Below are 17,697 nucleotides of genomic sequence, written 5' to 3'. Positions count from 1 at the left end.
CCTGCTTAACCTCTAACAAAATGCTTGTTGTTGCTTGTTTGTTTGGAGGAGGACTGTTCTTCCTTACAGTGTCAAAGCATGAGGTTGACTTTTATGAGGCTAGCTTGGATAGCTGGTGGCCGAAGCGTCTGACTTGAGGGATCCCTAACCAAAAGAGGGACTGCTTTCCAAAGTGAGAGAGTTCAGCAAGGGTAATGGAGGCACAGGTAGCATTTTGCCATTTCAAAGTTACAAAAAAAGCTTCTTGGAGTCATATCCACTCCTATTTCTCTTGCAAGTAAGCAAGATAAAGACAGCTACTATAAATAGGCATCACTTGGTATTTACTTCTGCCACCTGGCTGGAGCATTAGCCCAGGGTTGATGTCCTGCCCCTGCCCACACAAGCGTGGCTAAGGCACGCTCATCTGCCACCCTAAATAGGTGGGGGCTGCTGCTGCACGTCCTGTTTTCCTCGCTCTGCTTCCTCTACAGAGTGGCAGCAGGTAGACGGCAGAAGGCATCGCTGCAGCCCTGATTTTGGTATGGCTGAAAACGACCTTCTCTATCATTAGAAACAAAGATGTTTCTTTACCTGCCCAAGCCTGTATGTTTTAACGCAGCACAGCTCGGTTCCTTTTGTCTCTGTTGCTGTGGGTTATGGAAAATGAACTAATGTACTCAGCAAGCTCGAGTAATACTGACCAGCGTTACCTCTTGTGTTTGGTACCTTTTGGTCCTATTATAAGCCCTGAAACCATTAGCTCTGAGCAGGCTGGAGTGGGAAGGACTTGAAGGGAAATGTTCTTTAAGCACTAATTTTGCCATTCACGTTGCCAGCAAGAGTGAAAGTCGTTTGGGGAACAAAATTTCTGTCTATCGCCTGATGATTTATATTTTTTTTCGGCTCCAAGAGTAAGAGAAGACTGAAATTAAAAGGTTTGGATGGGTTGTCATAATTGGAGTACTTCAAGCTGTGCAAATGCTTTTCAAATGACTCTCAAAAGACATTTCATCCATCAAAAATAATTCATTCTTTTGTCAGACTCAGAAAAGCAAATAATCACTAGCAGATATGTTTATAAGTAAGAGAATACATACCATGGATTTTGTCCAGCTCTAAAATGTATTAGTATAAATCACAAGTACCTCTGCTGACTATTCTCACCAATGCAATCAACTGGATGTGGGCCCCAAACCACGCAGCGAAAGCGTTAGCAGCGAAATCCAAGAACACATCCAATCTAGCTGCGGCGTACAGTAGAGACTATTGCCGAATTAAATGACTTTCAGATGCAACTCTACCTATAGCTTAACAGTAAGCATGCAATGAGATAGATGTTTCCCAGCAAGCGCCGGACCCTGTGTTCTCTCTGCACCTAAAAGCCAGGCGGGAGTGTCTCAGGGCATGGCTGGACCTCAGGGGCTACAAACCACGGGGAAACCCTTTCTTTGGCTCTGACCACCAGCCCGTTGCAGTAAAAATACTGAATCTGGGAGAGGCTTCGTCAAGGCGGCCTCCCCAGAGCGGAGGGGTAGCAGGAGGCCAAGGGTTTGTTTTCCTAATAACATAGGAGCAGATGCAGAAGAAAGATGATAGGGGCGCTCATTACCTTGCTAATGTGGAACTCTAGCCTCCTCATGTATCTTTCGACCGCTTTGATTTGCTGAAGGGAAGGAAGAGGCAGAGGGTGAGGCACATTTAAATAAATCAGTAAGTCATCACCATGCTAGCCTGCTAGCTCTGCTCCGGTCTTCAGGTCCCCATGAGGCTGAGAAACTCCTCCTTAAAACATGCAGGCTTTTGTTGCCTGGGAAGCTGGAGTTAGCTGTCCCACATTATTACCATTAATATGCTGTTGACAATGCAGCTCACTGACTTCTGTACCTAAAGTATTTTTGAATAAAAAAGTTTTCCTTTGATGGGATTTCCCTAGTTTAATTCTTAAAAAAGAAAAAAAAAACACAGGATCAGGCTTATTTATCTCAAAATATATTGTTTTGAGTACTTTGAAAACCTGTATTAAAATTGGTGGGGGTTTGCATTTCAAAATCCATTCTGTTCTTCAGCAAACTTTTTGACAGCAAAACCAAGCTTGGCATTTTGACTGAAAAAAAGCCTGACTTGTTCAGGAAATGTATTTGAAAGCTTTCCTTTTGTTTCACCCAAATTTTTCTGCGGGCAAAAATATTTTCAGTTTTTCAATTTTTTCTTCCCCAGAACTGGCAGAGGCAGGGATGAGCCAGGGCTTGACCTGGCTCCCGCAGTCACCCGAGTGTGCCCCTGCCAGCCTCCCACCCGCCCAGAGCCAGCGGGTGATGTTGCACAATGCAATGGATTTAATGGCTGGCAACTGACAGAAACAGGAGGTCTTGCTTCTCTGCCTCCCTCCTCCCCTGGCAGGGGTCTGCCTCCTTCCCTATGCCTGTCCCAGAGCCAGTTTAACTCGACAGACCCTGGAGAAGGGCTGATGGGGTAAGTTTGATGGTGGGTTAGTGAGCACAGCTGGCTGGCAGAGGCACCGTGCAATACCAGAGCCCCTGGAAAGAGGAGGGGAGCGGGACTTCTTCCTTTGCAAGTGCAAATCGTCAGGTAACTTCTCCCTCGATGGTGTTGGTCTGGGTAGTAGATCTAAGAGTGGTTTCCCATGCCAGCTATATACACCATATGGATACTAATGCTTTCTTGCAACACCAGTGTCAAAGGGGGTAACATACCTTATCTAAATCGTACAGGACTCCCTGCAACAGAGAAGATAAAACTGTGATTAATTTTGCAACACAGCAGCACCATGAGAAAATAATGTTTGTCAGTCAGTAGAAAACACAAATAAGAGCAGGGCTGGAAAGGAATAAGAGCATCAATGCAGGTTTCCTGCATCCCACTCCCACCCCGTGGCTGCTCCAGCACCTCGAGAAGGTTACTGTGCATCCACACGATGAAAAAGCATGACACGTACCAGGCGTGAGTTTCTTTTCATGTCTTTTAACTGAGTAGTCAACTTATCCAGCTCTGCCTGGTGAACTTCCAGATACTCGCTGCAAACACAAACCAGAGAAGGGATGCATGAGCTCTGCAGCACATACCGAGCTGGCTGCTGACCATCCTAAAAGAAAACCTGTGCAACAAATGGCTTTCCTCATTGGATCTGTTTTCAGACAAAAACTCATTTATATTAATCTGTCCTAAAAGCGGAGCTGCTGCCTTTTGGGGAATAACTAGGAGCCACTTATTTAGCTGTGTATAAGAGCTCAGTGTCCTCCTTAACACTGAACAACCGGTTTCAAGGAAGCTAATCTGCTGCTTAGTTTACAGGCTGGTGCCTTCCAATCACTGCTCCTGTATCTGGGCTAAAAGCCCTGTTATCATCTGGGATGTTATCTTAAGGGCGATACAAGCCTCTGACATGACTCCAGGAAATTTGGAGGAAACAAAAATCTAATGTTGAAATCACAGCCTTTGGGAGGTTTTCTAGCAATGTGAGTGGAAGTGGGATTCTGCCCCCTGTTTCCCGTAGAAATATTTCAGATCCTAAGTGTTACAATCCAGGCTCCAAGAGGTGTATTTTCCTCTCCTATGATTAAGGATCCCTGTTCCTGTGATATGTTTCTCTAGGCTTTAAAATGTCACAGAAAGCTTCAATCAACAAGCAGGAAAAGGACTCTTACTCCAGGCCACTCTTCAGGGCTCGGTAGACCTCTTCCATCCTTTTAGGCTGGGGCTCTTTGGGTGTGGTGCTGTTCTTATGCCCCAAATTATGTGTTTTCTTCACCTTTGCTTGGGGCTTCTTGAGTGCAGAAGAATTTTCAATAAAGGAGTTACACCTGCAAAATAAACATTAAAGAGAAGGAAGCCCCTATAAATCATAATGATCTCAAAGGAGCATAGCTTGAAGAAACCTTCTGATATTATCTCTACTAGCAGAAACAAATCTGCTTCTGTGCCTGCCAGTTAAAGGACTGCATTTGTTTACGGGTTAAGAGGTCTGAGCAACCTGGGACACGCGCTGTCAGCTTTTGATGTGCCAGTTGCCTTGCCGACATATGAATGCTGGTCTGGAAACGCCAGGCCAAGTCTGAGGCTCATCAGATGTTTCTCTGTCTTATACCATGCCTGTCCTGCCTCACATTGCTCAGCCACAGCCATAAAAGGGCTGAGCTACATCCAGGTGCTAAAAACAAATGGGAGCCCAGATAATCTCAGGCATAAAGCTTGGGGGCTCCTAAGGAAGATTGGGGCTTGGTTAAGAGCATGTCTGGAGGACAGCATCACACCGCTGGTCTTGAACATGGACCATAGGTACCCCTGTATGGCAAAGGGAGAATAGTTGTGCTGCATCTAGGTGCCTCTGGCGACTCTGCTGGGGGTGGGTCAGCATCTGACAACCATCACTGACTTGAGCTGACAATGGGAGGTCGCCCTTTGCCTGCCATTCCTCCTCAATTGCTGACTGGTGGTCTGGCACTTGGAGACTTTACACAGGTTAAAATTAATTGTAAAGTAGCCTCTGGGGGCATCAGGGACTGGATGATTTGGTAAGTGCCTGACTCAAAGCCCTAGAGTCCTGTCTATCTAAAGGGTGGTGCAAGGCCAGGCTCTGCAGCCAAGCTCTGCCCTGTTTCCAGCAGGACGTGAACGCAACCCTGCAAGAAAAACAGAGTTGTTTTGAATTCATAGCAGCGTGGCAATGAGAAAACTGTCTTTTAGGTAGCAACGGTCTTCAGCTGGGGGTGGTGGGAAGTGTATCATGTCCCTGCACATTTCACATGTTGAGAAGATCACTGCATAAGTTAGTAAATTAAAATGATTTTCTGAAATTCTCTCACTGCTCTGAGGCATGTGAGGAAGCCCTGCATTAATGGGGAAGAGGCAAACAGGCACTTGGTAGCTAAGGCAGAGGGTCACAGCTTAGTTATACAAACAATACAGAGAGAAATTTCAGCCTAGAAGGCTTTCTTTGGCAACTCAGAGAGAAGGCAGTCCTCTCCCACCTCTTTTCCACCTTCACCCCCTAAACCCCAGGGCTCCCTTAGGGTCTGATTTGGAAATTCCCTGTACACAGCACAGCACTTGCCTGGAGCGTCTCTCCTGAAGCCCGCTGAAGCCAGCGAAGGACTGGCTTCTAATAATCCCATTAGGACCTCCTGGAGAGAATGAATGTGATCCTATTGACATGATGTCAGGGAGCCCGGGAGATATTCCTGAAAAACAACAGAAAGCAGGTCAGCGACGATGGAGGGTAAGAGGCAGGTGGTGAGGCTGGGGCTGCCTGGTGTCCATCAGTCATAGTAGGGAGTAACTGAACCCCACAAGGGGCTGCGAGCCAGGGCATGAATCTGTTTGCATTGCCAAATCATACCACCTCAAAAATAAAATGGTCCTATTTTCGCTTCTGGCTTATAGCCCCAAGTCTACTGAAAATGTGCTGGAGACACAAAGAGGGTCTGGTTGTGGGACTAGAAACCAGATGCTTCAGTGCGCTAATCCCAACGCCATCCTTGATTTCTGCCATGCCCAGCATGCTTCTCCCCCAGCCCTGGCATCCCCATCTGCTACATCAGGGTGTCCTAGAGATTATTTTGGGAGTGTGCAGAGCTCTTAGGGGGCTCTCACCATTATTGCAAAGTGTTATTACATTTATTTAAAAAAAAAAAAAAGAGGGTTTATTCAGCATGAATCAAGTCCTGCAGCTCCTCTTTGATCCTCACTTGTTTTCCCCATGGCTGTTCCCGCCTGGCTGCTGAGAAGGAAGATGCAGTGGGTGTACACGCAGCCACGGCATGCCGTGATGAGAGAGGGATGCTCTCCACCACGATGAGAGGCGAGTAAACAAGCTCCAGGCACCGTATGTGCTGCATTTCATGTGTTAGGGGGAGCTCAGCACCCCGGGAGGAAGCACTTGCTCTGCATGTGCTCATTTCCAATGCCCAGCTCGGCATCTGCACCAAACACAAGTGATTTCAATCTGCCCATAAAGAAATATCAAAGTGCTGTGGTTCACAACAGCACCATCAGCTTGCTGCTGCCACAACGGGAGAGTGGGACGCCTCCCTCTTCCTTTCCTCCTTGCTCCACTGTTTTCTGTGTCCCGACCCCAGCCCTTGCTGCCCTTCACAGACAATGAAGCAGATTTTTATGCTGCTTTGGTTTTGTGCTGCTCTGGTGAGATGAATGACCTCACCGAGCCGTCTGAGGAGCATCGCGGCCAGCTGAGGCCAGGCAGCAGGGCAGGGAGCGGGAGGGGAAGGGGGATGCTGGAGAAGAGGGCACTGGTCAGTGGGTGCTGCCGGGGACCAGCTCCCCCAACCCACAGGACCCATCCTCTCGCTGCCTCCTTCCTTCTCGGGGTGCCAGCATGGCTGCTAATGCCATCGTGCTGTGAAATGGATTGCGAAGCTAGGCCAGCTCAAAAATAACCTGACAAGAAATGGAAAAGAGATTTTTAAATAATATTTTTCCCCTTTTACTTTAAAAACTGGACTGGCATGCCCCCAGTTCATTTCACTCCAACAGCTGGGCCAAGGCATGAGCCTGGTGCTGAGGCAGAACGGCATGGCAAGGGCTGGAGCTGCCCACAGGCAATGGAGCTGATGCTCTGTGAAACTGTGACCTATGGGGCCGAGGGGATGGCAGCTAGTTTAAATCACCCTTTCATCCTCACAGATGAGGAATGATGATGAGTAGCCCCCAAAAAGCAGCCATTTGTGAAGGCCATGGATTTACAACATAAGCCTTTTCAACCGACCGTATTTGTTAAAGATAAGCACCAGAGCTACGTGGTGCCTGCACAGCAAACACTCACTGGAGAAAGCAAATACGTGGGGAAACATTGTATGCCATCTAGTTATGTTTAATTTGTAGACCTAAGCTGGGCCAATACTCTTTGAGGCAGCAGTAGATGTCACAGTGAGCTACTGCTTCTCTGTGAAGGGGACTGCATTGCCTGGGGAGCTGCTTTCTCAGGAATATTTCTGCAAGAGCTCCACCAGAAATACTTCTTCCAGTCCCAGCATTGCCAGCACTACTGGTAACGAAGTTTTCTCTATCGCACAACCAAAACAATGTAAACCTTTCTGGTTCAGAAGCGAGAGCTGGCCCCTGTGACTGGCAGCCCTCAGAGACACCACCTGGGCTGCAATTAAGGACAGTTTTCCCCTCCGCTGTGGCCAGCAGATAATGGTGCACCACACAGAGCATCCAGCTTAGGGCCGAGCCAGCTTATCCACGGTGAGGATTAACCCTCTCAGTTAAGTTGCTCTTAACTGAGGATTAACCCCTAGGAGTTGCTCTCAGCCAGACCAGGGCTGGGAGCACCTGTGCTGGGCAGAAACCCATGACCAGGAGAGATGGGGGAAAGGGAGAAGGTGGGAGCAGGAAGGGGAAGCAGGAGCTCAGGAGAAATTGCAGCAAGGATGTGCTTTGGCTTACTCACACAGGGATAAATGTGCTCCAGCCACAGCTGGAGATGCTTGAGTCTTCAGTCAATGAAAGCCCAAATTTTGCCCTCCGCTCACCCCTAGTTCCTTAAGGCTCTCAGCACACCTCTGCAGGGCTGAGCTCTGCTCAGGCTTGCTGATACTCAGCTCTTGGCAGGAGCCACTTAGCAGCTCCCAGGGTAAACCTTACATCCCTGTAGACGGTACAGCGTCTACCCACATCAGCTGATGTCTAACAGGTCAAACCTCACCGAGAACCAGCTCCCGAGAGACAAAGTGGAAACCACCCGATCACAGTACTCTGGGGGTCTGCGCAGCAAGTTCCCTTTGGTTTTGCAAATAACCTTAAGACAGTTATGCTGCATGCTGTGTGCTCCCATTTGCATACAAGGATTTGCATTAAAAAGTATGGGTCCAGAGTGCCAAGGAGCAGAAAATCTCTTGCAAGTGTTCAGCACTCACCCTGATTAGCAGCCCTGCTGACAGCATCTGGAGACCCATGAGGCTAGAAGCTAAACAACGCTGACAGTCAGAAGAGATTTAACTGCATAAACATCAGCCATTCCTCAAAAAATAAGAAGAATACAATCAAACTTGACATTGGGTCCTAATCATGACCACATTAGCTATAAAAACATAATTACTTCAGATTCAACTCTTGTCAAAATGCTAACGACTTCCACACAATGAATATCTTCTGTATTAATATGAAAGAAAAATGAATGGGTTTTGCTCCAAACAAAATCTTTATGTCCGTGTGTGACCATGTGCACACATACTGGAAGTGTTTAAATTTTTGTTTGCTTTGGGGAAATTTAAAAAACCAGTATTTTTGGAAAAGGAATTTACTTATTTTGCTCAAGCACTTGATGGCTTTGCAATGCTTTAGTAACTAAGACTTTCCTCAAGATACCAGAAGGAAATGTAGAAGAAGTGCAATTGAAATGCAAATTGAAGACCTGGCTGGAGCTACTTGTGCTTTGCTTTTGCATAAAAGGGTCAGAACTCAGAGCCAGGATATGCTTGTGCTCTCTCTATATATATTATGTATAATCTTGGTGATTAATGTATGTTTCATTTCTGTACAGAAGGAAACTGTGATAAAAGGAGGTAACAGAGTCAGAACAGATGAAATCTCCCAGTTCTGTTCAGTTACTTTTCAGTTTGCCGGGTTAGAGGTTGACTCCGTTGTACAAACACAATCTGTTCTTAAGATTTCAACTTACATCGCTGACATCTCAGATACTTCCAACTGACCTCACGAAATTGCACTGACTTTGCCTATCGTCAGTAACAGCCCCTTAGACCAGATTCACAAAGACGGTGATTGCATATGGGCACATATCAATGGGTTATTTATGATGTCTATGTCTAGGAAATACACTTTGAGTGATGAGTGTTTGCCACATTTTTGTAATATAGTTTGTAGAAGGTGATTTATTTTCCTGTCTCCTACACCATTGACAAGCCTCTGTGCTATCGACTAAATAAACCTACGTCTGAATTTAATAATACAGTTGTATTCTGATTTTATGGATAGATGTAGTCACTAGTATAATTTCAGTAAGACTCAGCCCACAAGGACTTACCCGAATCTCTTGTTGACCTGACCAGTATCCCTACAGATGAACACTAATAAAGGGATTTTGGTGCTACTTCAATGCAGTGACCAAGTTTCTAAGTCTGCATTTAGTAGTTACCTGATATAATTCTACTGTCTTCTAGATACAGAACACATTTTGCTCTCAATATAAAGCATATTGCACATCTAAAATGGTATTAAATGCTTTTGAGATTGGAGAGATCCACCTCACCAGTGGACGCAATGAGTACACTTACGTTTTTAAATCTATATAGCTAATGAACCACTGATGTTTCATTTTAAAAAGTCACCAGTCTGCTTAATGCTAATAAAACATGTGCTGTGTAGAAGCATAATTAACATCATTAGCATTGCCTGTGCTAAGTGCACAGGAGTTGAATGATGAGCCCATCAGCAGAGTCGAGGGATAAGGTGAAATCCTATCACTACTCCTTCTCTGCCTTATTCCCTGACAGCTTGCAGCACGGAATGGCAGATAATTGATGATGTCTCTGTCCCCGGGGAAATAGAAGTCCCCTCTCACGGCTCTCCTTTCACTCTGGAAACAGGAAAACAGCTGAGCCTGAGCTAATGAGAGGGGAAGGGACCATCGAGCTCATCACTTTCCACAGGGCTGCCCTCTCTTCATCACCCTCAGCATGGACCTCCACCTCCCATAATGCGAAAACATTTGATAAACAGTATGGACCTCAATCCAAGCTAGGAGAGAGGAAATTCAGCCAGAAACACATTTGTTAAATGTAGACTGACTTTCACACGGTCCCTTTTGTTTGCTTTTTCCCCATGACCGATCTGGAGACAATATTTTTTGTTCACCACATGATGAGGGGAAGTTGTTTTTGCTACACGTGCTAGCAACCATGTAAAGCTGCAATAAATATACCAGTGGTGATGGTGCCCTTGATTCCTCCTGTTTTCTCCTTGTAGCAGCTACGGTTATGGCTCTGGGTCTAGGGTTTGCTGTAGGGTATTAAGGAGCCGTCTGCAGCCGAGGGTCTGTGGAGTAGAGGGTTCAAGGGCAATTTGGGATTATGTATTATCCTTGATTAAATGGGAATGGGGGTAGGACTCAGTGACTGAAGGGACTCTTGATAATCCTTTGTTCCTATGTTATTTTTTTGAGTGACACATGTTTCAAGGTCCATTCTGGACCTAAGGAGCTGCAGTCCCTACAGAGAGATGGCTTGTATGTTGTTCCTTCTGCTGATCCATGGTCTGCAGGCTGTCTGTTAAAAATTGATTAAAATTGTTATGGTTATGGTAAGATGAGGGGATCCACTAAACTGATGTGAGTGGATGGCTGCAGAAGTCAACTGATCCAGAGGTACTTTCCAGCCTGGTCCCCACTATTCTGTGGTTCTGTTTTGCATGGTAGGAACACTTCTTACCTGCAAACCCGAGGTATGTCTAACAAATGAACTGGTATCTTCTTGAATAATGAAAGGAAAGAATATGTTTATCTCTCATCTACATCAAGGTCTATGTTCTGCTTATCAGACTAGCTGGCCAGCTTACAAAAGTAAAAACTTTTTATTGCAGTAAGATTAAATCCAATAAGGAAAGAAACTGATTATACGCTAGAAGTCATGTCGTCCTCCCAGGCAGCCAACTCTTTCTGCTTTGCACTTGTAAACCCAAAGAGCACAATTCACTTCTAAGCTTATTCAGGCTCAGTTCAATTCTAAGCTCATTCAGTATGCCTTCAGCTGGTGTCGCTTGCTTTTGTAGCCTAAAGTCTAGCCATTTTTAATATTAATTTTCCAACTTCCTTCTGACTTAATTGAATCACCCTGGCAATATGAGGCCAGCATGGCCAGTAGCCCAAATAACCACCTGGAATTTATGGTTTCCATGCTCCCTAGACTCCTAGAAGGCAGAGAAGTATGCATCTTGGATGATAACGTAGACATTCTTGTGGGTGTTTTTTTAATATAAAAGTTTGACAGTAATATATGGGTAAGAAAGCTAAGGAGCCTTATAAAAAGTTTCACAAGAAATTTAATTCTTTCACAAGAGGTTTTATACTTTTAGGAGAAAAAAATCTTAGGCATTAGTGCACAGGCTTATAATTCCTGAATGTGCCAGGAACGTTTCTGTGGGATGGGATCTCCTGGAAGCACCTGTAGAAAGTTGTCTGCTATTGGTCATTGGATTACATGAACTACAACTTTCATGGTGCATTTTATGCTCCCAGTGATTGGGCTGCTCCTTCGTTGTGCAGGGTAGCATTTGCCAGAGTTGTACAGAAATGTGAGCTCCGTCTGAAGAACTATTCTTGGTTGCTAGAACAAAATCATGTGCATTTGTTCCCTCAAAGTCCAAGGCTATGAGATATTCCTAAATAGCAGCATATGGCTACACTGACAAGCACACTTCCCAAGCCTACATTAGCCGGTGAAAGGCCAGCAGATCTGTGAGCATCAAACTTTAATTTTAGCGTACAGAAAAAGAGCCACGTGGGCTTACCACCATGGCTGCAGGGAGCAGTAGTGCAGTGAGGAAGAGCTATAGTCAAGATGGCTCCCTCTCTTTCAAATAGGAGATGTGGTGGCACCTGGTTCACGCTTGGGTGGATGTCAAAGCCGCTGGTACCCACGTATTCCTGTCCCAGCACAAGGAGGCAAACTTCTGCCCCATCTCTTGCAGCAACAACAATCTTAGTTTAACCCACGGCAGCTCGTGCTGCCTGAGGTGGGTCTCTTCCCCCACCATGAATGGATATTATGGATATTATATCACCTCTTGTGCCACTGACTATCCAGCGGGATCTCTCTGAAGGCTCGTGCTCCCTTCTCACTGATGGCTTTATTTACATTAGTGATGCCTGCAGTGATTCTTTCTTTTATTAGTTGTATTTCAATACCTTCATTTCGGGTGGATTCAGTTTTTACAATGCGCAGAAGTGTTTATGTAACTCATGCATCTTTTATAGCTCTACTTAAGCTCATAACCGGGACCTTTACTTTGTCATGCAGAAATCCCTGCCAGTGAGTACAAGATGCCATTACCTGTTTCTAATAAACAAAAACGTTAGCTTTGAGTACTTTGGTATCAAATTTTAGCTTTTGTTTCAAACAATATTTTTCCCAAGACTTGATACTAATAGCAAGACTTGTACTTTATGGTCTCATTTCTGTAAGAACACTTTTAATATTGTATATAGGGATATTTTCAACTCAAATGCTACAGTATTTGCTAGCTCATCACTAGGCATCCTGAGCAGAAACTCAAGTAGTCTACCATCTGGAATAGCTCCTGCTGTTTGTTCTGCTCTTCCTACCCAAATTGGATGAAGTACATAAACAAAAAAGCAATAATAATAGTAATATGAAGAAAGCTAACAGGCCAGGTCAACAGCAAAATGGTAAAGGAATTTGTGGCTCTAAATGTATAGGACCCAATACTTGATGATCCCACTGCAATATAGCTCCATAAAAAAATAAAAAGCATCAGTCGTCTTTCACACCAGTGAAGGTGCCAAAGTCCAGGTGGGGACTTTTAACTTCTTTTATTTTTACTGTAAAATGTGTCTTTGGCTCTAACTCTCTCACCTTACTAGCACAGAAATACGGACTGACGGTGGCTAAGGCAAAAGCAGTACCCTTCTGTCTTGTACTACAATTAGCTTCTTCCTGTCCCCTTTGTAGCTATTTTTTCACCAGAATTCTTGGTACATGCCCCGTTTCCCCAGCTGGGGAGTCACAAACTGCCCTTTCTGCTGCTCAGCCTCCCCTCAGAAAAACCCTTACTGCACCACTCCTTACCCTTGGTATAGCACGTGCTGAAAACATGAGAGGGAAATGCAAATGAATTATTTCGCTGTAATAAATCCAAGGAAAATAAATTTGATCCTAAACAGCTCCCATGCACAACAGACGGGTTCGTGGTAGCTGACCTAATTTTCTTCAGTTCCACCATTTTTTTTTGCACTGGTAGCTGGAGTGAGCGTGCGCAAGAACCCCACGGGGTGCCCTCCCTAATGCCGTTCCCCAGCAGCACTAGGAACACAGAGCAACCATATTCAGCTGGTATTAGTGTAGATAAGCAAAATCTGGTCTGTAACAGTATGTATGAGTGTGGCTGAGGGATCAGAATCTGGCCATCTAATTAGATTTGACATTCATTCATTTCAAACCCACCGCATTATGCAGAATTATTTTTGATTAGAAGTCAACTCCAATTCTACTCATCATTGATTATTCTTTATGTCAGTTAAAGAATTAATTAAAAACAAAACACCCCTGCTGTTCAACTGCTGGGAAATAACCTAAAGAAAAAGCATTTCTGAAAATCAACTACGAATGATCTTCTCATGCTTTAAACCCACCGTGCACCAAATCCTTAACAGCGGTTCACCGCGAGTGACCGGCACACGTAATGAATCACACTGTCATTTTGGCAGTGCTACGCAGGAGTAAATGTAGAAGACTGTGCAGCTCTGTTATCTATCCTTATATAGGAGATAAACTATGAGGAGCAATCTTGTGAGAAGTACTAAGACTAGCAGATGCGGAACAGGCTGTGGGAATTACTCTGGCTAGCAGCAGCATGACTACTTCTTGACCACTTTCAGCATATACCGCTGAACACTGCCCGGCTGACCACATGCGTTGGGTGGAATTTCAGTTTCTCAGCTCAAATCACAAAAAGCGATCAACCTATTCTGTACTTTTGCAAGCATTAGCAGTAGAGGAGACCGGAAACCGTGAGTGGTGCTGGTGGTGTCCCTTCTCCCTTACTGACCAGCAGTAACATTTGGATGAGCCCGTGAGTAAGATCTGAGAGGTAGTGGGGTAAGTCAACCCTGATGTCAACAGATGCAACTCCGGTGGGAGTCTTTCAGCAAAATCCATGATGACTCTGAGCAGTGACCTAAATTTGTGTGCCATGTGTAAGCTTCACTTTCTCAGACTGTGTAAGCAATGAACAGAAAAACCTTCTCACTGGCAGGAGGGAAAAGCAATGACCCAAAAACATTTAATATAAAATCATCCTTAAGAGCGCTGCTTTCTTTTATTAATTTGCACCAGTATTTCTGCTGTTACAACCCTCATTTAGTGCAGACAGCAGCAGCACAGGCAAGGACGTCAACCCAAGGCTACTACCTCTTTGCATCTGCAGGAAAGTAAATGCATCAAGTAAACACATGTAGGATGGTTTAGGTAACCAGTGGGCTGCTCTAGAGATTAGTTGTTTTGCTTTGGCTAAGACAGACAAACTGTAGCTGTAGTTGGTATCCACTCCAGGTATGCTCTAACATAAGCATGAGTGAGCTAAATTAAACAAATAAGACAGGCATTTAATCCCTGAAAGGAAAGTAAAACATTTTTGTTGTCAAATCCTTTCGGTCACAAATGAGATACAAACTCTTTGCTGCTCCTCTTTAAATACATGGGATTAGGGTGACTTAAAATGCCTTGCGTGTTTATACGTCCTATTTCAAGGGGTGCCTTAATAGCACATCGCTCACTAAAATGTTGTTGAAGCCACATCACTACATGTTTTAGGATGGAACATCTTTAAAGCTGCACGTTCTTGTCCCAGATATGAGTAAAGCAGCAATGGCTTTATTTAATCTTTTTGACACTTCACAAGTGTGGCCATTTCAAGAGCATTGCCATAAAAGTCCTGTGTTGCTTCATTTATATTTGGCTATAGCATGTGTCTGAAGCTTTCTTCTAGTACATCAAGTAGTTGAACGCTGTCCGTGTGCAACCAAGAGAGGCTGTGTGCTCTGATGTAACTCCTGTCTCTTGGCTTCAGTTCATTTAAATTCAAGACTCGAATCTTGTGTTAGAGAAGATCATACATATATGACCTTTAAAACTTTTATGTAAAGTTATGGCAGAGGTTATTCTTCTGGCTAATATATTTTCAGTTTTAAAAAGTCTCACAGGCATAGGAGACAACAGTGCACATCTAATACCCCCGATAGCCTGAACTTCCCCCAAACTACTACCATCTTTTCTAGCCAGGATCATTAAAGGGGCTGTAAAAAGCAGCTGAAAGAGATTTGATGCAGGATAAAGGGTTAAGGTGAGTCTGTGCTAGGTAAAGAGTCCCCATTGGAAAAGCTTGTGTTAAAGAAGATAGCGGTACTGGAGAAGAGATCTGATGACCAACAGGGCAGCGGAGCAAAACCAGGAAGGTTATTGCTATGTGCAGATGGCTGGGAGGCACAGGTATCCCAGCACCCTGTCCCCACGCTGCTGTTCTACACAGAGCAGTTGCAGCCCACCAGCACAAAAAGCAGGACAGTTTTATAAACAAACCACTTGAAAAAATGTCTAGAATTTTGTGAAGAACTCCTCTCCTTTCCTCTGCTTTCTGCAACTGTGTTTAATTTCAGTAGATGTCAAATTTCTCAGAAGGCTGTGAAGCCTCTGTAGAAAAGCTCTTCCCTCTTCGAATCTGCAAGGGCTTTCTGTTCCTTGGGGCAAAGGAGGTTACACCGTTTGAGCCACCTCTGGCATGGTTTTGGCTTGGGCCAATTAGCTGGGCATGGTCTGGGAAGGGGCATGGGCCAAGGACCATTCCCAAAGCAGTCTCCATGTGCTTCCCTCTTTTGGAAGACGGAAGTGTAATGCCACGGATACAGGCTGGTCTCTGCCTGTTGCCATTAGAGCCGACAACAATCCTAAATGCCTGCAGTTTACTGCCACAGACACAGCCAATGCAAACCTGATTAAAACCTTAAATATATGGTAAGTAGATCTAGTCAGGTTAAATTGGTAAATTTAATCTGTAGTGAACATTAAAAAAAGAAGTCTTGAGTTTAAAATGTCATGCGCTCCAGACATGCTATAGGATTAGTTACCATTTGAGTCTTTTAGACACAGACACATTACGGATAAAGTGAGCGTGGATTAAACAGATCTGACAGCGTTTATTGTTGCTGAACTACAAGGTAATTATCTTGCGGAACTTTTCATTGCACAAATTAAGGCTGCACACATCTCAGCACAGCCCTGCTTTTCCACAGTCTGCCATTTAAAGGAAAAACCCACCAAGGCCATCGCAGGCTAATAAACAGCTTTTAGGAATGACCCTGCAGCTTGTCCTCCACTGCCCTCCCACTCTTTTCTCCTTTCCTTCGCTGTTGAGATTTCTGTATTTTCCAATTCACATAATAGCAATGGACCATCGTTCTGGGTATAGGAAAAGGAGGATATAATTGTTTTATATGATGATGGAAAACTATTTTGTCCTTTTGCCAAATAAACCAATTGTATTCCTCACCTGGTGGCAGCACAAAATGCCCACAAGAAATACAGTGGCTGCAGAAAGCATGCATACAGTGTTCGGTTTATGCTCACATAGGAGCTGCTATGCTGGATCAGCCAGTGCGTTGTTCTCTACCCGTGAGAGGGAGGATTATTTTCTTTTTAAGGGTAGAGCCAGGAAGGAATGGGGAAAACCCAACCCCTTGTTGGATAACTACGGACGAAAATCCATCTAACCTTCAGGGAGCTTCTGCTTTCAGCGTAGGGCATGAAAATCAAATATATTGCAAGCACTTCCAGTCCAGCACCTGCGTGCATGGAAAACAAGGCTTTGTGGTCCAGCTGCCATCTGGGGAGATGATGGCAACGTCTCCCTTTGATTTCAAAGAAAGAAAAACCTTGGTATACGCAGGCAGCATTTTAAGCTGATTATCCTCCAGCCTCAGCTGAAGTCTCAGCATTTTTAATATAGCTTTAGTTTGGTTTTGTGTAGCACAGATGACTTAGTGAGCATTTCTAGCGCTTCTTGTTATTAACCTGAACATCTAATAAATGAAACAGTCATCTCTGTTTACTGTAGTGGACATCTATTCTTATTAACAAGATTTTTTGTATATCTAAGTAGATGTGGCCTGCGAGCCTAACACTGTATTCAGGAAAATGCCTCATGGTTCAAAGAGCACCTCACAGCCAATTGCTTCCCATCCCACAATCATCCCTGTGCAAAAAAATGAGTCCTCCTCTGAACTAACAAAATGATATTTTGCAGATGGACCGAATGAGACAAGGAAAGGACAGTCAGTCGTGCAGGGCTTGACACATTATACACTTAATTAAGCAGTGGCATTTTCTTCAACAGCATCATCACCCATAGACATGCCTGTATGGTTGGAAAAGTGCACAGGGATAGCTGTTGCTACCACAATCCATTGACACTTGCTGGGATGAGCAGAGAAGAAGGTGTCTCCACACCAGGGGAGACTCCCTGGCCAAAGACTGCTTGCAGGCATATTATTGCACAAAGCTGTAACATACATCCCTACTTCTGTGCCACAATTAAAGTTTTACACCCATACATTTTAAAATTAAATACCAACAGAGGATGTCAAGTTGCTTAATTATGTAAAAGACCCTTTCCCTCATGTTATACAATTAGAAAATGCCCATTGGACTTTGAATACAGGGCTACACCGACCGACCCACCTGCATGCCTGCAGCAGTACCACGGACCAGCGCCACCATCTCAGCCCCAAGCACAAGCTCCACTCCCCAAGACTTCTGAGGCATCTTCAAGGGGTGCATTCACTAAAAACCATATTTTTTCCCTCTGTTTTGCCTCACTCTTCTAGCCGATGCAAGATAAATTCGCCAAAGAAGAAAGATGCCTCACTGAGGGACAAATTAACCTGTTCAGCTGCTCAAGACGGTGAGATGATAATTCGGGGAAAGAGAAAGG

The 17,697-nt window shown here is 44.6% G+C and overlaps 1 protein-coding gene across 4 annotated transcripts in view; it reads right to left on the bottom strand.

The window, feature by feature from the left end:
- The window catches only part of RIPOR2 (RHO family interacting cell polarization regulator 2), a 69,980-nt gene that overhangs the window by 30,523 nt on the left and 21,760 nt on the right, over nt 1-17,697 (bottom strand). For all 4 annotated transcript variants that reach the window (XM_075084543.1, XM_075084540.1, XM_075084541.1 and 1 more), the window contains exons 2-6: nt 5,054-5,180; nt 3,648-3,803; nt 2,939-3,017; nt 2,697-2,720; nt 1,592-1,645 (exon numbers count right to left, since the gene is read on the bottom strand). In XM_075084543.1, the coding sequence (XP_074940644.1) occupies nt 1,592-1,645; nt 2,697-2,720; nt 2,939-3,017; nt 3,648-3,803; nt 5,054-5,180 (440 nt within the window). The remainder of the gene's footprint in view (nt 1-1,591; nt 1,646-2,696; nt 2,721-2,938; nt 3,018-3,647; nt 3,804-5,053; nt 5,181-17,697) is intronic.

Source organism: Phalacrocorax aristotelis, chromosome 2 (assembly GCF_949628215.1).
Source record: "Phalacrocorax aristotelis chromosome 2, bGulAri2.1, whole genome shotgun sequence".
In the NCBI taxonomy this organism is placed as follows: Eukaryota; Metazoa; Chordata; class Aves; order Suliformes; family Phalacrocoracidae; genus Phalacrocorax; species Phalacrocorax aristotelis.
The sequence above is the reverse complement of the archived record's forward strand: the minus strand, read 5'-3'. Positions and strand labels throughout refer to the sequence as shown.